At 36.7% G+C, this 21,922-nt stretch overlaps 1 protein-coding gene across 1 annotated transcript; it reads left to right on the top strand.

The window, feature by feature from the left end:
* Nucleotides 1-1,763: 1,763 nt before the first annotated feature.
* Nucleotides 1,764-21,922, top strand: AFP (alpha fetoprotein). The gene is made up of 14 exons (XM_061145219.1): nucleotides 1,764-1,848; nucleotides 2,329-2,380; nucleotides 3,334-3,466; nucleotides 5,428-5,639; nucleotides 6,830-6,962; nucleotides 8,488-8,585; nucleotides 11,379-11,508; nucleotides 13,345-13,562; nucleotides 15,147-15,279; nucleotides 15,807-15,904; nucleotides 16,683-16,821; nucleotides 18,812-19,035; nucleotides 20,216-20,348; nucleotides 21,878-21,922. The coding sequence occupies exons 1-14, from the start codon at nucleotides 1,764-1,766 to the stop codon at nucleotides 21,920-21,922; spliced, it is 1,833 nt and encodes a 610-aa protein (XP_061001202.1).

Below are 21,922 nucleotides of genomic sequence, written 5' to 3'. Positions count from 1 at the left end.
GAAGATCGCCTGGAGGAGGGCATGGCAACCCACTCCAGTGTTCTTGCCTGGAGAATCCCATGGACAGAGGAGCCGGGAGGGCTACAGTCCATGGGGTCACAAAGACTGAGACGGCTTAGCATGGCACCAGGCATAAACCAGAGTGAACTGGTTACTCTGTCTTAACTTCAGTACATGCAAAACTGAACGCACGTTCCTAAGTCAGTCCTTTTAATGTTAGCTCATTCATATCACTTGCTTTCATCCACAACAGTATTTCTAATTAGCACTATTCTCATCCAGGACACTTCTTGGGCTGAATTATTATAAAAGCTTTCTAACGGATCACCCTATCACAATCTTGTCCCCTTTTGTAACAAAGAGACTGTTTCAAAACACAAATGTGATTTTTATTAGATCCCTTTTGCAGACTCTGTTATTTTGGGATGAGGTGCAAACTTGATTTAAAATGTCTTTGAGATGTGGTCCTGCTCACTTTGCCAGGAAGTCCCTTTATAGAGTATGTTCCCTCATCTTTTAACTTCGTATTCCATTGCAATTGCATTTCTTCCAATTCCTTAAATATGCCGTGGTGGCCCTCACTTGCGGGCCTTTTCACTGCTTTCTACATTTGCCTGACTTCCTAACGGGTCTCCCGGTGTTACCTCCCTTTCTTTGGCTCACCTCCAGTTTTTTTTTACTGGTCCCTACTAAGAGATTGCCTTCTCTAGCCTTCCCTGATGCTCTCCAAACATGTCAGAGGTTTCTCTTCTCATTCTGCTTACCACTGCATCCATTCTACCGTGTGGACTTCCCTGGGTTGGGAAGATCCCCTGGAGGAGGGCATGGCAAGTCTCTCCAGTCTTCTTGCCTGGAGAATCCCCATGGACAGAGGAGCCTGGTGGGCTGCAGTCCATGGCGTCGCAAAGAGTCGGACACGACTGAGTGATGTAGCATAGCACATTGCACCATGTTGTGACTGCTGATGATAACTGTCTGTCTCTCCCGTTAGATGATAAATTCAGCAAGAACAGGGGTGATACATGTTACTTGTTGCTAGTTATTCCCACCAAAGAACAGTGCCTGGTATGCCCACTTCATCTTTTTGTTGAATGAATAAATAAAACTCCCATCTATTAAGTGCCACTCTGCGCAAGGCTCTTTTCTTAGCTATTTATGCTCCATAGTTTATTTAATCATGAAAGAATTCTATCAGTCTCCTTATATTGTAGATGATGAAAATAAAGCCCAGAAAAGTTAAACCACTTGTCCAAAGTTTTGTAGCTAAGTGGCAGGGCAAAAATTCAAACCTGGTCCCCAAGCCCTCCTGTTGAACCATGACATTGTACTGTCCTTCTGATTATAAGGCAGTAATGAATTTGTGCATTTAGTTGAATTTCATACAAAGTCTGATGCCATTTTATCTATGGCCCTGTTAACTTCTGTTGTGCAATTTAGGGAAAAGTCACATTCTTGAATGCCTGTAGTTTGAGAAGAATATTTGTTATATTTGCAAAATGGGATGAGTTTGCAAGTTTCATCCCCCCTCCCCTTTTTCCACCCAAAGAAGGTCTGTGTCCTTGAACATAAAAAGCAAATAATCCTTGTGCTGTTAATTATTAGCAAGTCATCCTATTTGGAATGTAAGGAAATCAAGTAACCGATATACTGGCAACAGATTACTAGTTAACAGGCTTTGCTAGAGAAGACTATAAAAGAATTTCAGTTCAGTTCTCAATATTCTGCCCCAATCATCACCACCGAGGACCAAATAACTAGCAAGCATGAAGTGGGTGGTAGCATTCTTTTTACTTTTTCTATTAAATTTTAGCGATTCCAGAACAATGCATAAAAATGCATATGGAATAGGTAAGATATTTTGTGTTTTTCTTTTGTCTTTTTTCTACATGAAAATTCTTAAATCTGTATTTATTCAGTTGCTTTGAATTATTTATCATATTGCTTCACATAGAGGATACATATTTCATTGGTGAATAGCTTAAAATGAATGATAAATTTATATCTTTATAAGAGTACAAGAGTTTTACAAAATCATGGCAGTGTCTAATATTATCTGTGACTAGTTCAATAAGTGTTAAAACACTGGAAGATATAAAATCTGAATTTTAGTGTTAAGTCTACTATAAATTATTCTGCTTAACTTTCTTTCTAAGTTTCTTTGCTTTCCCAAGTACAAAATTAGGATATTTGGATAGATGATTCCTAATGTTTTCTCAGTTCTAAAATTGTATAGTTTTAACTGAGACACAAACATTATATCTAGCAATGATGCCTTTCCTGACTGCAGTTGAAAACACCGTTTCTCATGAAATTTATCTTGCTTTCCAGATTCCATATTGGATTCTTCCCCATGTTCTTCAGGGACAAATTTAGTTGGCCTGTAAGTTTCGCTTGTATAAATGCACTTTAAATATGTACAGCAATGAAAGTTTAATCTAGATAATTGAATAAAATTGGATAGCTCTATGAGTTTTTAAAAATGTAAAAACAAACTAGACAATGTTAAGAAAATTATTTATGTTGAATATCAAATTAATATTGAAGAGGTTTAACAGTTGACCCATGCCTTAGACGTTAACCTCAACCTCTAGATTCCTTGTAAATCTATAGGACAAACAGAATCAGATTTTAGAACTTTAAGAATAATGTCTGATTGATGGTAACTCTATACCAATTCAATAATTTTTCTCGTCAGTACCAATAGGATGATACTACCATATTTTCTAAACTGAATACTGCTTAATCCTAGTAACAAATAGTAGAAGGTAAAATGTTCTATTTTTGGTTATTTGTAGAGGGTATGTTGTTCTCTTGAATGCTGTCTTTCTGTTCTATACTTCTGAAGTTTCTAATAATGATTTTAAAGGCATTTGTTACAGATATTGATTGCACACCAAAACCTGTGATAATAATGCTTTGGGTTAATCCATGATCAGACCTTGATCACTCTGGGAGTAGACTCAGGCAAAGGTCTACTGACTAATTCTCTGCTTAAAAAACAACAACAACAACAAAAAAAAAAACTACAAAGAATATAGATACCTTCAAGTATGGAGACATTGCAGTGGGTGGATGACCACAAAAGGAGGAACCATTCTTAGGGGAAATCCACTTATTTTCTTTGTTAACAGATATATGTGTATTCATGGGGGAAAGGGACAAGAAGAAGATGGACATTTCTTCTGGATGGCTAAAATTAACATATATTTTTAGCAAAAGTCATCCCCTAAGCAGATTACAATATAGCATACAGCAAAGAAACCAAAAACTAACCTTGAGAAAAAGAATGATATAAGTCTGTTTCTCAAGCATTCATATATATTTTTGTTTCAGAGCTACCATATTTTTTGCCCAGTCTGTTCAAGGAGCCACTTATGAGGAAGTAAGTCACATGGTGAAAGATGTATTGACTGTAATAGAGAAATCCACTGGCAGTGAGCGACCTGCTGGGTGTTTAGAAAACCAGGTGAGTGGATAGCAATAATTTTTTAAAAAAATTATTGTGATATTTAACAAAAACTCAGCATGCAGAAGAGAAGATGCAGGGACTGCTTAAGAAATAAATACATTGAATTATTTGAAAACCTGTTGTATGAGAGGAGGTTTAATTCTGATTCGCTGGAGAGAGCAGAGGAGAAAACAATGGATGTCTATTGTAAAGAGATGCTATAAGCATGGGGACTAAGAACTAAGGTCCTCAAATCAGAGTATCTGGGTGACTGTGGGCATATTACTAGACTTCTTTGAGTTTAGTTTATCTATAAAATGAGTGATAATAATAGCTTCCATTTCTGGATTGCCATGGAGATTGATATGATGAGTAGTAGGAGTTCATTTTTATTAAGCAAACAGTGTGACAGCCATTCTTCTTGGGCATGTTATGTACCTATTGATAGTCAAAATATTTTGTGGCGTGGAGCATAGCTTTGATGAATCAGAATGAATGTTCAGTGAGCCAAGAGATTTTGGGTAGGCCTTGTTGGCACAGTATCAGCTTTGCTTGAAAATTCTAATTTATTAAATATTTGCCATAGTCCCAGAGGGCAGATGGAAGTCTTCCAGTTGGGGAAGCCGAAGCACAGAGATGTTACATAATTTTCTTAAAGGCAACTAACAACCAGGATTTAACATCCTCAATGGCTTCGTTATATTAGACTCGACACTGTAGCAAATGTGAGGAGCATAGCACAGATTAGGGTTGCCAGATTGAACAAATGAGCAACAACAAAAAAATAGGAAGCCCTCTTAAAATTGAATTTCAGATTAACAGTGACTACTTTTTTTAGAATAGGATACCCTAATGTAGAAGATCAATAAATGACAGTTAATATTGGTTATTATTATCTTAATATAGAAAATAACTAAAAACTTTAAAATTATTAGAGCTACCAATTATGAAACAAAATGCCCAGAGAATCCTGTCATGATGGAGCTAATGAAATAGCCAAAAGATGATGTATCTACATTATTATAAAGGAGGTACCTTTTTAAAGATATAAAGTATTTATAACTCTGAAATTGATGACTTAATAAAAGTCCCTTATTAGCATCTCTATTTTTGACTTGACCTGATAGTCTAAAAATGTATGTCAAATAAGCAAAATGCATTTTATATCACAACTTTACATCCAATGAGATAACCAAGGTGATGTTACAGAATAATGATTTATCATTGTAAACCTAAAGACAGACTTTTTATGTAAACTGGGAATTGGAAGTCTTAGTTAAGATTTCCAGGATTCTCTAAATATTAGTAGTTTTAAAAGCTAAATAAAAAGTTTCCCAAAGTGAATGAAACACACATAATTTTCAGAGGCATTCATCAGGCTATTGGTGTCATCACCTGATTTTGGTAAAATTAAGGCAACAAAGAAGGATTTTAAACATTTAAAATGTACATTTTAAAACTTTTTTTTTTTTTTTGGTTACACTGTGGGACTTGTGGGACCTTAATTACCCAACCAGAGATCAAACCCTGCCCACAGCAGTGAAAGAGCTGACTCCTAAAGCACTGGATTGCCAGGGAATTCCCTAAAACATTTTAGCTAAATGTATAATTAGACCCATTAAAAGTATTTGAGGCTATTCTTATTCCATTTCAAGTTATTTTGATTTTTGTCTGAAAATAATCTCCAACTTTTCGATCAGTGTCTTATCACAAGACTATCAGATGGAGTATCTATGCCCTCCTTTTAAGATAAAATAATTTTGTCATGTGTATTACTCAAGGTTGGCAACTAAATTTCATTTCCCAAACACATCAAAGAAAACTATCCCTTCAGGATGAAACTAACTATATTGGAATTTGTAGCGGGGAGTTATTTTCCTCATCCACAGTTTTGATTCTAGATATTAGAAAACTTTTCGTGTATTTTGCAGCATTTTTAGGTAAAGTTAGTTGTCTTTCATTACAAATAAATCTTCTAGGTATCTGCCTTTCTGGAAGAAATTTGCCGTGAAAAGGAAATTCCTGAAAAGTATGGGCTTTCAGACTGCTGCGGCCGAACTGGAGAGGAAAGACATGACTGTTTCCTAGCGCACAAAAAGGCCGTTCCAGCTTCCATTCTGCCCTTCCCAGTTCCAGAACCGGTCACGAGTTGTAAATCGTACAAGGAAAATAGAGAGCGGTTCATAAACAGGTAAGACCCCAGAAAGAGGGCAGTGCCAAGCAGAATCGAGAAATGCTGCAATTTGTGAAGGTAGTCTAGTGCATGGAGAAAAAAAAATGTTTTGTGTGGCATCTTCTGAACTCTTGCCCTGTGAAATTAAGTGACCAATGTTAAATGTAACTTTGTCTCCACAACAGGTAAATAGATAGGTGTAGACCACACAGGAGACCCACCAGCTGTTAGTCTCTTAGACACACCTTGTTTTTCCTAATTTTAGCTTGTCCAATTTTTCTATGGCACAAATGACTCCTTCTAGAGCCAAACATTTGGTATTTTGTGTTCATCAAATTGCTTGGAAAAAAAAAATTAGCCATCCAGGAATGTTTAAGATACGTAAGCACGTCTAGCATTTATTGAACACTTATGTTTTAGGCAGGTGTGTGCTTGGCACATATGATCATATTGATGCTTACAAACAGCCCATCAATTCTCCTTGTCCTCTTCCTCTTGATTTCTTTCCTTCATCTTGTTTTGCAGATGAGGAGATTGAAGCTTAGACAATTAAGGCAATTGAATGAGGGCATACAGCTAGTACATTCCCAAGAGGGCGTTTGAGGCCAGGTTCTCTGTTGGGAAAGCCTGTGTGTAATGCTTGGTCACTTCTTCCCTGGTAGTGCCTGATCCAGAGAAATATAGAACCTGCCCTTAGAATCTCTCTGCTACAGTGATTGCCAGGGTGGATCATCCCATTTTGCACTGAGAAGAAAAAATACTTTACTTTTCTGCTTTATTTAGTGAAAGTCTGGCCTTTCTGACTCTGGAAACATGTCTGTGGAGACTTCTTGAAAAGGATACTTTAATAAGAATCACAGCCAGTGATTCTGCCTAGTTTGTCCTCGTAATAGAGTGTAGGATTGACTGTCAGATTTTTCTTTTTCCTTGAAGATCTTTATTTATTTTTATTGGAGGATAATTGCTTTACAATGTTATGGTGGTTTCTGCTGTACATCAATCCATAGCAGTTATAATTTATATATATATATATATATATATATATATATATATATCCCTTCCCCCTGGAGGATCTTTAGGAAAATTTTGACAGCAAGTGGAAAAAATGATGATTTTCCTAATTTTTAAACAATTCCAGAGTCCAGTTCCAAGCCATAGCAGCCCTATTTTAATGTGTTTGTAAATCTGACTGCTCCTTTTCATTTCAGATACATCTATGAGATAGCAAGAAGACACCCTGTCCTGTATGCACCTACAATTCTTTCTTTGGCTACTCAATACGATAAAATTATTCCACATTGCTGCAAAGCTGAAAACGCCACTGAATGCTTTGAAACAAAGGTATTATATTTGTAGGGATATCTGGACCAACAACTTCAATCTGATTATGACTGACTAAAGCCAAAAAAAAAAGTCAAAAATAGAAATATGCTCTGTGTATACAGTATCATTTTCAGAATAGGATATATTTCAGTAGTCTGCTATTCTTTGGGCTAAAAACCTGGGTTTGCTGGATTTTTTTTTTAAAATTCATTCCTTTATCCATCCATTCATTCAGCCAATGATGATTTTATTATTAAGGAAGTAAGTTTGGTGGGATAAAGACAGAGGTAGAAGTGATAACATAAATTAAAGAGAGGAGCTGAAGGTGTAAGAAGATGGGGCAGGAGCAAGAGGAGAAAAAGATCAGGAAAAGAGGGAGAAAAGTGAAAGAGAAGTATGATAAATGCTTTTATTTCTTTTAAACCTTAGAATAAATTTGAAGTGAAAGTGTCACTGTCATTTAACAAACAATGAAATTTAAATTTAGAGATGTGAATGATTCTTAGGTTTGGAGAGCTAGAATAACATCCACAATTCATTACTTGTTGCTTAAAGTCACCAACTCGATGGACGTGAGTTTGAGCAAGCTCTGGGAGTTGGTGATGGACAGGAAAGCCTGTCATGCTGCAGTCCATGGAGTCACAAAGAGTCAGACATAACTGAGGAACCGAACTGAACTGAATTGAAAGTCCTATAATAAAAATTTCCTAAGGACAGTGACTATTCCTAGAATGTTAGGCTGTGATGCAATCTCACTTTTTGTGACTGAGCAGCCACTTAAGAAATGATCAGAAGAAAAAAAAAAACCAAAAAATATGATCGGCGATCTAAAATTAAAAACCTGTTAGAACTCAGGACAGGCGCTTGAATGCACTTTTAACAATATTTAAGGCTGTTTTGATGAATGCATTGTGAAAATCATTCTCAATGAATTCTTTATTGAATGTCTAAAACATAATATAATACACAAGGTATTCTTGCCACTGGATAGTCTTCAATAAAAGTTTAATTGCAAAAAAAAAAAAAAGAAATGATCAGGCTTCAATCTGTTCAAAATTACAGTTGTTTATTCATTCTCAAGTATGAAAATTGCAGTGTTTTTGTTTCAAATTACTTTTAATAAATCTGTCCGGCATAGATGTATACAAACCCATCTAAAGGAAAAAAGCATGAATAAAGTTTTGTAAGAATATATGACATTTATAATTGTTAGGAAAAAGTTTTTGTAGAGTTTCATGTTTTATCTGTGGGCTTTCCTGGTGGCTGGCTCAGGAATAAAGAATCTGTCTGCTAATGCAGGAGACCTAGGTTTGATCCTTGGGTTGGGAAGATCCCCTGGAGAAAATTCTTGTCTGGGAAATCCCATGGACAGACGAGCCTGACAAGCTACAGTCCATGTGGTCACAGAGTCAGACATGACTTAGTAACTAAACAACAACAACAATAAATACGTTAGCTGTATCTGTTGTTTTTCTAATTATCAGAGTCTAACAGGGAAAATGCATCCTTTCTTAACACCTTGTTTTTTTGTTTTCCTATCTAGGTAACATCAATTACAAAAGAATTAAGAGAAAGCAGTTTGTTAAATCAACATACATGTGCAGTAATGGGAAAATTTGGACCACGGACCTTCCGAGCCATGTAAGTTTGAGCTCTATCTGGAAGATATCTTCAAAACTTCCATTTTGTAATTTGAGTCCACTTTTTATTACTGTTGTAGAGAATGAAGTTTCCATTGATGAGAGCTACTACTGTGGGCTTCCCTTGTAGCTCAGCTGGTAAAGAATCTGTCTGCAATGTGGGAGACGTGGGTTCAATCCCTGAATTGAGTAGATCCCCTGGAAAAGGAAAAGGCTACCCACTCCAGTGTTCTGGCCTGGAGAAGTCCATGGACTGTATAGTCCATGTGGTCGCAGAGTTGGACATGACTGAGAGACTTTCACTTTCACTTTTCACTGTGATTAGAATCATGAAATCTCAGGAATGGCGGGGAACAGATTAGTCTGCTATTTAAAACTTTCTAAAGTTTAGATGAGATAATGCTTAGAGAAGGCTTCAGAGATTTATGCTACTTGCCTGTTCTTCTAGATACTCAAGTTCTGGACTTCAACTTATTTATGCCTCATAATTATAATTATTTTCCTGCATTCTCTACAAAGTAGATTAGCCTTCTCTAAGTATCATTTAAAATTTCTGGCTTAACAAAAAATTTTTTATATTAATTCTGCTTCCTACTCTGCTAAAAAAGTCCATCATGTCAATTGTTGCTCTTCATAAAATATCCACTTGAAGCAATAATATTAGAATCTACTGTCCAGAGGAAAACAAAATTGCCATTTCTGAAGAACTGGCATGCATTTTCCTAACTGATGAAAGCATATGTTAATAACTCACTGAAGTCTGTTTTCTTGTCCCAGCTGCTAAAAAAGCTCAGAGGCAAACTGGGAGTTTTTCAATTGACTTATACTTAGCATATTTGCTCTTTCTTTCTTTCCTTGATTGTATGTATGTATGTATCTGTGTATCTATCTATCTATCTAATCTATCATCTATATATCTATCTCATTTATCTATTTTTTGTTGTTAGAATGAGAGGAATATTAAAAAAACAAAACCCAAACAACTGAATCATGTAGTTCAACCTCTTCATTTTCAGACATGAGTAACCCGAAGTCCAGTCAGATTAAAGCAGTTTACCCAAGACCACATTACTGGTCATCAGAACCAAGTTTTTCTAGGTCCTTGTCATGATTTATTTCCATCACATCTGCTTGTCTGCTATGTCAGTGATCTCTAATCATCTGAATCCTGACAACTGAGACTTTGAGGTCAAATGTGGGAATCAGAATTATCAGTGATTTAGAGCTGGACTAGCCAGTATGGCAATGACTAGCCCCAGGAAGCTCCCGAGCACTTGAAATGTGGCTAGTGTAAATGAGGAATTGTGCTCTAAGTGTAAAGCCAGATTTCAAAGACTCGGTGTGAAAAAGAAAATGTGCGATACCTCAGTAATAGGCTTACTGTTATAAACAACAAGGACCCACTGTATAACACAGGAAACTATATTCAATATCTTTTAATAACCTGTAATGGAAAAGAATCTGAAAAAGAATACGTATATATATGAAACATATAAAAATGAGTCACTCTGCAATTAGTACACCTGAAACTAACACATCGTAAATTAGCTATATTTCAATAAAAAGTAGTTAAAAATAACTTTTAACCTTGATTGAAATATTATTTTTTATATATTGTGCTAAAAAACATATTATTACAGCAAATTTAACCTGTTCCTTTTGACTCTTTAGTATGGTTGTTAGGAAATTTTAAATTATATAACTGGTTCAAAGTACTCTTCAGTTTTAAACTGAAGCATTTCTAGTATAGAAAAACATCTGGCCTGCTAATTGAAGAGTACCAAGTACATGCATGTAAAGTATATTTATTTGCTTCTTTGTTAAATGACACATTTAAAAATACTGTACTTGGTAAAAACATAAAGTTTTAAGTCATGGATTTAGTTCCAAGACTGATTGATTATCCTTGGAGGAGGTCAGATTATGCTTTAACTGCCCTCCAACTCTATTAGAAACTTAAAGATTAATTCATGACCTACTTTATTTAAATCTACCTTAGGAAAACAATGTAAGTTAACAAATTATTCTTTAAAATCCAGAACCAAAAATAGAATAAAAGCCAAAGGAAAAAAGATATTATTATAATGACATTATTTATCATTTGATATCCATAAGTGATTAAAGTTAAATATTCTCAGTTAAAAAAGAAAGTCTGTCGACTAGTAGCAGCAAAAACGCCAGTTACTCCAGGGTGCTGTGGTCTCAACTAGGCAGCTCTTAAAATTTACATAAAATATGCAGAAGGAATAAGAACTTTTATTTCTGACTTCCTTTGTGGGTCATACTATGTGTCTTGGCATGATGACACATCTGAGTGTTTATTGGTTTTGCTTTCTTGTTCCTGTTGATTCGCACATATGCACCCTCCCCACATTCTTAGGAGTGGTTTTTTTTTCTCCCAAGTAAAAAAATGATTACTGTTCTCAAAGAATTTTCCATTTCTTAATTATTTATCCTTTTCAGTTTTTTTTCCACCCTCTCACAAGAAGGATCTGAAATACTCAGCATCAGGGTCCAACAACAAAGTGATAAATATTGTTGCAAATCACAGAAAAGGTTTTAGGAAAAGATAAATTAGTTCCATACCATTTGTAGAGCTAGATCACAGTTTATAGAGTCACTGCCTTGAAAGACTGGGGTAGAATTGATAAGATGTGTAACACTTCCCCTTTTCTTTATAAACAGGAATATTTTGGCCTTTTCTCCTTGGAGTGCAATTAGATGAATACTCTATGCATGTTATTTCATCTTGATAGATAGCCATGATTGATTTCTAATTCTTTTTTTCCCTTAGAACTGTTACTAAAGTGAGTCAAAAGTTTCCCAAAGCTAATTTTACTGAAATTCAGAAACTGGTCATGGATGTGGCCCACATACATGAGGAATGCTGCAAAGGAAACGTGCTGGAGTGTCTGCAGGATGGGGTGAAGAGTCTTGCCTCCTATAAAAAAGATATTTCAACTCTCTTTCCTTTCCTTTGCTCTCATTCTAAATGGGAGAAGTCTGTTGCGAGTTGGTCATAGGTGTGGTAGCTAGCTGACAGTGAAAAACCGTCTTTGCTGACTTTGTTTTTTACTTCAAGCATAGGCTCCTCTTGCTAGACCATTCATTTTTACTTTGAAAGGAGATGGTAACCTCTTGGGAGCCCTCCACATAGAATTGGGGGAGGGGGGCAGACTCTTTACTGTTAATATATTTGTTTTCCATCCATTTGTACTTTCAATTGACAGTATATATCGAATACTTTCTATGTGCTAGCCACTGTTGGGGTCACCTATTAGGAAGACACAAGCTGACTTCAAGGAACTTACTGTCTGATAGGATAGATAAGACATGTGACCTCATTGGGGTTAGGCACTATCTTTGGTTGGCTATTATTTCTGTAGGCCACCAGCACAATGCCTGGCACATGGAAGGCACTCTACATTATATTCATAGCGCTATTACATGAATACAACAAAATAATATAAAAAACATAAAAACAACACCAAATACTGTTCTACAAAGTAAAAAATCTAACCATCAAGGGGAGGTGTGAATAAAGGGCTCTAAGGTATTTAAAAACCAATTAAAAATAAATACACCCCAAACAGAACCCTCAAGCATGCCATAGTCAGCTGAGCTTTAAGCAGTGGGGCATTGCTCTATTTTGGGCTACCCTTGGCTTCTTAGATGTTGTGCAATAGGCCTGTCTATCTCCAAATTTCTCCCTCTCTGGTCCCCTGTGATACACCTTCTTCTTCAAGGAGGCTTAAGATAATTGTTCCTAGATATTTAGATGGCTTGAAACCAGGGCTGGAAAGTGGTTTCCAGAAGGTTGAAAGTGAGGGTAAAATGCTCATTTCAACCAGTCCAATGGCAATTAGTCTGGGATAGACTTGGAAGTCAGCAGGAAGCCCAGGCTGCTGGGGAGACCTGAGCGTGACTCTCTGAGCCCAGGCAGAGAATCCTGGTGTCAGGAGTTGGGGAAGTGAACTGGGGACGCTGCCTCCAAGGCAGACTTCCCTATCTCATTTATTTTTCCTTTCAGAAGCACTTACCTTCATATTAAGAATGGTAATAAGAACAATTTTCTCTTTGTATCACTTTTAGCTGACAATTTTACCAAGTGGTGTGGTCATTTCCTAAAGTTTAGTTTCTTCAGTTTTTGGAGTGCATAACCATCCTTTTCTTTTAAGGTGGAAAAAATAATTCAAGTATGGTATATTAGTTGGATTTTAACAGCTGAATAATGGGTTCTAATTGTTCCTGATAAGAATGCACAGAATTTTCAGGACTTTGAGAGGGACATGTAAGCTCAGCTTCTTTCTTGGTCGCTTACACGCCCTGAACATTTCATTGTCTATAGACTGCCCTCTGGAGGTCATAATGGATTACTGCAGATTGTTTTGCTAAAAAAGGAATCTTTTGCTCTCCATGATATGCCATCAATAACAAATGTTTAGTAGCATATTTCAGTACTAATAGAAAGATATGCATCAACATGCATGTCATTCATTTTGAGGCATACATTTGTCTTTTGTTTTTAAAAACTTGCTGTGAAGGTAAAGTAGATTTTAGTTGACACACATGAAAAGAAGAATTGAACAAACAAGGTTAGGTGGAAAGACGTGAAGAGAGACAGAAGAGAGAGCACTACCATAAAAGGGGAGACAAGGCAAACGTCTTTTTCCTTCCTTCTTTCCTTCCTGGGATTGGCCTTAAGATCCTGAATTAAAGAATAAAATTTTTAAAACTTAGACTTTGTTTTTCTATTGCAGGAAAGAGTTATGTCCTACATATGTTCCCAACAAGATATTCTGTCAAGACAAATAGCAGAGTGCTGCAAGCTGCCCACCACACTTGAACTTGGTCAGTGCATAATTCATGCAGAAAATGATGACAAACCTGAAGGCTTATCTCCAAATGTAAATAGGTTTTTAGGAGAGAGAGATTTCAACCAACTTTCTTCAAGGGAGAAAGACCTCTCCATGGCAAGGTAACACACTCTGTAAATGTTATGTTCACACAAATAAGAATTATGATGTGACTGACAGCTTTGTGTTGTTGAAATGGCTTCTGAACTCAGTATGTGAGGATGATGCTAGAATGTTCTAAGCCAAAATATAGTTAGGCAGATAACAAGGGAATAAAGAATGGGATCTCTTGTACTGATGAGACTGTCACTCTTGTTGTTGCTCACTGGCTTGCTTATGAGGATGTATTTTGTTTTGTATCAATTTATCTGGAACCAGAAGCATTATCATCCTTATATGGATTGCTCATATAAAGATCATCGTTGGCTTTCCAAATAGGTTATAGATATTTTTATAATAAGAAGGGCTCATAATTAAGAATGTGCTTTTTCATATGCATGTTTTAAAAAACTTTTCCCTCAAGTATAACTTAATAGATAGTGCTAGATAGAAGGGCCTTTATTGTAACAGTTTATTTGCTATTTATTGAATATCTGTTTTATTTTTTTAAGGAAATAAAAATGCATTTAGAGATATTTGCAGTATGGCACTAATAACTGTAATTTACAGGATATGTTCTCATTCTATTTGCCTTTAAGGGGAACGAGCAGCTAAGTTAGTACATTTTCCTTAATTGTACACTGTGTATCAATGGACACTATTAGAGAATTGTGCATCTCTTAGGACATTATACTTAATGATCTCCAAAGGTCTTTCTAAATTTAAGAGTCTGCTTTTAATGTGGTAATGAAAATAATGGTACAATTTTCTTTTTAATAATTCCAGAGGATATTAGTCTATCGTTGCCTTAAAATTAGACAGGCACACATTGTTTGCACCTCTAAATTAAATTATGCAAACAAGAACAAAGTCTAGATTTCAGAAACTCAGGGACAATATTATTGGAGGTAGAACTAATATGACCTATTTCTACAATCTGGGAATACAGTCAGTAAATTCAAGAAATCTCTTTAAATTTACCCATCATACATTCTGAAGCTGTTCATTTAATAGAAACAGTTCTTCAATTGAAAAGGTTTTTCACAGTAGAAATTTTCTCAGCCAAGAATGATCTTTCCTCAAACATTCTGTGTGGCTTCCTTCGACTAGGTTTTTCTTTTGAAAGAGCTGCTCAAAGAGACTTTTCTTGACCACACACTCTAAATTGTCACCCTTTTCCCTCTTCCTTTATTTCTCTTCATTGATTTAGCAATACTTAAATTAGATGACCTATCTCTTATTTGTTTCTGTCTCCCTATAATGCGTGCTTTTTAGAGGCCAGGCATTTTATCTTATACATTATTGAAACCTTCCTGCTTAAAGAAAATGCTTGCACAGAGATGGCAGTGGAAAAATATTTGTTGGATGGATACATTTAAAGTCCATAAGGGAAAAGCCAAAGCGAAGGATGCAAAAGAAAGCAAAATACCATTTTAGACCAATTTGAGGGGTCATAATTTTCATTAATAGTTTTGCCATGCATATAGTTGAAATCATATTTGACTTCTAGGTTTAGTTACTTCAATGTTAACTTCTGCATGTTGCATAGCAGAGGAATAATTTGTCTCTTAATTCCAATAACTTGTTTTTTTCCACACATATTTCAGATTTACATATGAATATTCAAGAAGACACACTAAGCTTGCTGTTCCAATTATTTTAAGAGTTGCTAAAGGATATCAGGAATTACTGGAGAGGTGTTCCCAGTCTGAAAACCCTTCTGAATGCCAGGATAAAGGGGTAAATTGCTCCAGTTTTTTAAGGAAAATCTGAAAAACTACATTGATATCATGTATTGAAAGTGCTGTTTGTTTGAAAATACCTAGTTACTAATGAGTTGTTAGGTGGTTATATCTATTAAATAGCTACCTAGTTAGTGATTAACTGGTAGTCAACAACTTTTGACTTATTTTAGAAATACAAATGTTTTAACCAAAAGTTCTTTTATACACAGAATAAAAATAATATTCCTTTTGAAAAGCTCCAGAAAGGCAAGGGTTTTGTATAGAAAGAATTGTATTTTTTTTACCCAAGGATTGAGTTCTGTCACACAATAACTTGTGGTTCACAGTTTTAAACTTAAATCCCTAAAGTCCATTTGCTTTAATTCTCATAATTCATCTTTAATATTAAAAAAAAAAACCTCTAAAAGTGATTTCTATAAGATTGCTATCATAATAGAATAAGATATTATTTGGTCAAATTTCACATATAAAGTTGCATATACAGACTGAAAAAAATGTGTGTAATAATGCTTGTATTTTCAGGAAGAAGAATTGGAGAAATATATCCAGGAGAGCCAAGCCCTGGCAAAGCGAAGCTGTGGTCTCTTTCAGAAATTAGGAGAATATTACTTACAAAATGCGTATGCTTTGTTTAAACAATATTTTAAGTGATGTATGGGAAGATCCCCTGGAGAAGGGAATGGCAGCCCACTACAGTATTCTTGCCTGGAGAATCCCATGGACAGAGGAGTCGGGTGGGCTACAGTGCGTAGGGTATAGGGTCAGAGTCGGACATGACTGAGTGACTAACACGTAAGTGATTTAAAATCATTAACTGATGAGGGAAGGATACATCTAAATTAACCACCCGTGGATATGCTAATCCCATCACCTAGTTGGACCTGTGTGCTCAGTTGCTCAGTTGTGTCCGAGTTTTTGCGACCCCGTGGACTGTAGCCCTCCAGGTTCCACTGTTCACCACCCAGTTTCCTGTTCCAGCAGGCGGCCTTCCCCAGGCCCCTCTCTTAAGGAACAACAGACGGCCTGTAAAGATGGCCTCCAAAAGTCTGGCTTTGGGTTGCCCAAACCATGCAGATTTTTGCAGTAAAGATACCCCTCTGTCATAAAGTTAAAACACCAAAAGTTCAAAGTTCATTTCAAGGAAACTTTTGAGGGTGGGAATAGAGTCAGTCTGCTGCCCAGTGTTAATTTTCCCACTGGGATCTGCTGGTGTAACAGGAGTGTAGGGAGTGAGTGTCAGACTGAATGTGTCCCCAGTACTGGTCTAGGCACCATGTGGATGAAATAAATGAGCTGAATTCATGCCTTCTGATGCCAGAAGAGGGTCTTTGAGAAGGAGTGGGGGTCCAGAAACAAGTGAAGGACTCAGCAAGATTTGGTGGGAAATGCTTCTTTCAGGTTTCTTGTTGCTTACACAAAGAAGGCTCCTCAGCTGACCTCACCTGAGCTGATGGCCTTGACCAGGAAAATGGCGAACGCAGGAGCCATTTGTTGCCATCTCAGTGAGGACAAACAACTGGCCTGTGGCGAGGGAGTGGTGAGTGTTTTGGTTGGTCTCATCCTGTTTCTGCTCTGTTGGACTCGAAATAGCCTTTATGGTTCCCATTCGGGGGAAATGGTTAAGAGCCAATGTGGAGATAGCTTTCCTGGACTTGCTGGATTAGTTGCCGTTGAAGGGGTGTAAGGACTCAGCTCTGAATGGTTGGCATGTGGGCAGGCTTCCTGTCCTTCTAGAATGGCAGTGAGTCAATTCAACAATGTCTGAGCGAGCTTTATGAACAGGGATGACAGAAAGACAGACACATCACTAGATTCATGATTTCATCAAATACCTAATGTTGAAAAAGCTTCAGGTTTGACAGATTCAGAGTCTCTATTTTATTTTTAGCCCTATCTATGTTTTTGTCTTTTGTAGTTTAATTTTTATGATGATGATATTAGGGACAATTTATCCCCCCTTAACAGAGTACAGGGTATAGAATAATAAAATGACTGAATAATAAAATGACTTTCCAGTTGGTAAGGCCAATAACCTTTACTTTTTAACACTACTGGTGTCATACATATGATTACAGGTTTATTTTTTCATTATTTTTTCCCTTAAAGTCACAATTGTGAATAAAATTGTGTATTTCCGCCCCCCATTTTTCCTCTTTTGTATGAGGAGGAGTTAATCACTAGTAAGTCGTCACATCCTGGAATTTTTTGTCAAAGGTTAGAAGTAAAAAGAAAATTTCCTGTAATTAAGCATTGTCATCTTTGTCATTTATGGAATCCCACATGTTAGGAGGGTGCAGGGACAAGGGTGGTAGAATGCTTCAGGGGTATAGTTATTGGGGGGCTTCTGCCCACATTCCTGTCCCATTTCACGACTTGTTAGTCTTGTCACACTGGGAAAGCTGGTCATCTCACTAAGCTTGAGAATTTCATCTGACGTCTGAGGACAGAAGTTGTGCCCTCATTCAATGACTGACTTAAATGAGATAATCAGTATGATTCGCTCAGCACTAGCGTGATACATAGTGTGCATACAAAATATGTTGGCCCTTATTACAAGTTATTATTAGGTGCTTAAGAAATATCTCTTGAGATTTCCCTGGTGGTCCAGCGGTTAAGTCCTCACCTTCCAATGCAGGGGGTGTGGGTTCGATCCCTGGTTGAGGAGTTAAGATCCCACATACTTCACAGTCAAAAAATCAAAACAGAAAACAAAAATAACATCATCACAAAAGATTCAATTCAATAAAGATTTTAAAATTGGTCCATAAAAAAACTTTTTTGAAATAAAAAAAGGTATCTCTGAAGTGTGGAAGGTAGGTGAATTCTACAAGAAGAAAGCCTTAAGGACACACACACACACACAGAGGCCTTATTTCTTTTCAGTTAGGACTATGAGCGTCCCTTGTGGCTCAGCTGGTAAAGAATCCGCCAGCAATGCGGGAGACCTGAGTTCAGTCCCTGGTTTGGGAAGATCCCCTGGAGAAGGAAAAAGCTACCCACTCCAGTATTCTGGCCTAGAGAATTCCACGGACTGTATAGTCGATGGGGTCGCAAAGAGTCGGACACGACTGAGCAACTAACACTTGTGTATTGACTATGTAAAGAGGTTAGGTTTTGCTATTCCTACCTTCAGAAAGTGATTCTCTGAATCCCAAAAGGAAAATGGAAAGTTCAACTAAATAGACATGGAAAATGTAAGCCATGTAATGATTTCCTGGGTCAGAGCAGAGACTTTTCCCCTGCGGACGTCTGTATGTAGCTGGAAATGTGTTTTCAATAGCTGACACAAATAGCTGAAGGGGCTGTCTTCCACATCACCTATAGAACATTGGTGACTAAAAGCTGAAGTTTATCCCAAGCAAGTGGGTACATAGGTAAATATGGCAGCACATGCGCTGATCCCGGCAACACGCCTTCCTGTAATGTTAATGTTACTGGGCATGAAACATGACTACAAGGACTTTCCTGAGCCAGTTCTCTGGTTGACGCTCCGTCTCTTGGCTTTCTCCCCGCACCCCCCTAACCAGGCTGACCTTATCATAGGACACTTGTGCATCAGACATGAGGAGAGCCCCGTCAACTCTGGAGTCGGCCAGTGCTGCACCTCTTCATACTCCAACAGGAGGCCATGTTTCAGCAGCTTGGTGGTGGATGAGACATACGTGCCTCCGCCATTCTCCGATGACAAGTTCATCTTCCATAAGGATCTCTGCCAAGTTCAGGGTGTAGCACTACAGACAATGAAGCAACAGTAAGAACTGGTTATTTGCTACTGTGCAGAAGACTGACAACTCTAAATAGTGGTGGAGATTTCTACCTCACGCTCCCAACACTCTTGGGCTCCACCAGGAGATCATCATTACTCCAAAGCACTTAAAGTGACTTTCAAATTAGTCTTGTCCCAGTGTCTTCATAGCCTTTAGACTGGAAAAATTCACTGGGGGCAGATGTTCTCGTTTGTAAAAAGAGTCTCCATTTTAACTATCATGATGCGTTTTGGGATTGAGAAAAAGGGGGCAATCTGTTTAGGGTTAATTAGGATCTAGCTTTATAGGAAGTCTTGGGTACTTGCAACCCAAGCACTGAAAAAGCGCCTTTGGCATTTTTTCCACACTATTTACTCCTTGAAGAAAATAGCCGTAATATTTGATTCAACCATGAAGTATGGGTGTTAAGAAATGGAATGCACATTTCAGTTCATCGTGGGACGCATTCTGTAATGATGATAGTAATGCAAAGTGGGATTCATTTCTCCAAATTTCCATGCATTTTAATACTCCCATGCTTTGTAAAAGGTCTCCCTTCATTTTGGAAAACCTGTTCTTCCCTTTTTTCTGTCACAATCTGAGGCATGTAAGAATGCTGCCTCCCCTGGCAAGCCTCTCCCATTTCTTCAGTTAATATTAATTCCAACATGAATATATTACTAAATGTGGTGGTGTTGTTCAGTGACCCAGTTGTGTCTGACTCTTTGCGACCCTCTGGATTTCAGCACTACATGTGTAGTATAGGCACTTAGGATGGACAGTGTTCAGGTAGGCGTGTGATAACTGTGAATGGCAGGGGTTTGGAAGTTGGAGCCTTTGAGTGTAGATAAGACAGATTTTAGAAGAGAGAACCAATCAGAAAGAATATTTTAGGCAAGTAAGAAGACTGTATTTCACTACATACAAGCATGGTGGAACTATGAAGTAGTGTTTCATCTATAATCTGCACAAATCCAGATCAGTGGAACATTTAGGATGGTTCTAGCCTCAGTCTTTCTATTAAATATTAGGCAAAATATATGTGGTAAGTCTGGCAATAATTGATGGAATGAGGATGTAGAGCGAGGATTGCTGGGGCTCTGAAAGTTCTCTACTAGGAAGTTTTTAGGAAAATACCATCACAAAGCAGACTTCTCTTATATATTGTTTTGTTTTGAAACATAGGTTTCTCATTAACCTTGTGAAGCAGAAGCCACAGATAACAGAGGAACAACTTGAGGCTGTCGTTGCGGATTTCTCCGGCCTCCTGGAAAAGTGCTGCCAAAGCCAAGAGCAGGAAGTCTGCTTTACAGAGGAGGTAGGTGCAGCTCATGTTTGTGCTCAAACACTTGGTATGGAATTTTCTTTCTTTTTTCTTTGGAATTTTCTGTAATGAAAAATGAAAAGAATATCTCACTAATTTATAATTTTAAAATAATGCCAGTTAATATTTATATTTAATTTAGAAACAGATCGAAAGACTATAGTGTTTAAAAATAGTCATAGTTTTCTTGCTAAATATTAGGTAGAAGTGCAATTTGGAATGTATAATGAGAGTTAGTAATTTTGATTTATTTCCTACTGGAGAAAACTGTAGAGTGAATATATGATTAACTGATGATAATTTAGATGGCTTCTGGCCTAAAATTTATCAATTCAGCAAATGGATGAAAAGGATTTAGTTGCAAATTAATTGGGCAAACAGGATATTGGGGGAATATTTATAGGAAGTATATTGAACTCATTTAGGAGCAAGCCTTTGAATATTAACAGAGTAGTAATTAAAGATTATCTTAATATAATTATTTAGCAATTTTAGCTGGATTTACAAATTGGTTACACTTTGTAAGCCTCAAATTTGTATTACTAAATACATTTGAATATAGGATCACTATTTTTAAAAAGATATTCTATATTTCAGCCTTTTGCTCTTTTATTTGACTGTCTTATAATAGGTTTAGATGTTTTGCTTTTGATAATATTTAGAAATGTTGAGTTTTTTAATAAATAATATAATTATGTGTGTTTCGATGGGTGTACTTATTAGGATGTTTTTGTGTTTTTGGTAAAGTGGGTGGGACAGGTAGTAAAATCAGATACAACTAGATAAAATAGATTTTATGTAAACTATTTATGATAAATATGATACAAAAAGATTAATGTCCTTTGTTCTGAGAAGACATTAATTTACAGGTAGAGAACATTAACAAATAGTAGCATAGCGGTATTTTCTCTGCAAACCTTTCGATTTCTGTGACTGAATTTTAGAGAAAGGAGAGAGGATGAGGCTTGGTAAAAATCTGGAGTTTGGTATAGGAAATACAATATCTACTGTTGATCAGAATGGAGGATTTTTTCCACCTCTGGCTTCCGTTGTCCCAGTTTGTTGACTTTAGAGTTGCATATCTTTATTTTAACCCATTTAATCTATAAACCTGTGAATTTACCCCTAGCTAGTAGAGAGTTAACTGTGTCGTGACTAGCATAGTCATCTACTTTTTAATCTGATGAGTTTTATTGATTGAGTTTACTTTTATTTTTTCATTTTTTATTAGTAGTTGATGTACAGTATTATATAAGTTACAGGTATACAGTATGGTGATTCACAATTTTTTAAAGGTTCTACTCCATTTATAGTATTGGCTATATCCCCCAGGTTGTACAATACATCATTGTAGCTTAGTGTATACCTAATACCTCTTATTCCCCTCCTTCCTTATCTCCCCTACCCCTTTCCTCTCCCTACTCACTGGTAACCACTAGTTTGTTCTCTATATCTGTGAATCTGCTTCTTTTTTGTTATAGTCACTAGTTTGTTGATGATTCTTTTTTATTTTTAATTTGCAGGGTCCTGCACTGATTTCAAAAACTCGTGCTGCTTTGGGAGTCTAA

This window comes from Dama dama, chromosome 6 (assembly GCF_033118175.1).
Source record: "Dama dama isolate Ldn47 chromosome 6, ASM3311817v1, whole genome shotgun sequence".
Taxonomy (NCBI): Eukaryota; Metazoa; Chordata; class Mammalia; order Artiodactyla; family Cervidae; genus Dama; species Dama dama.
This window is presented reverse-complemented; position numbering and strand designations above follow the sequence as displayed.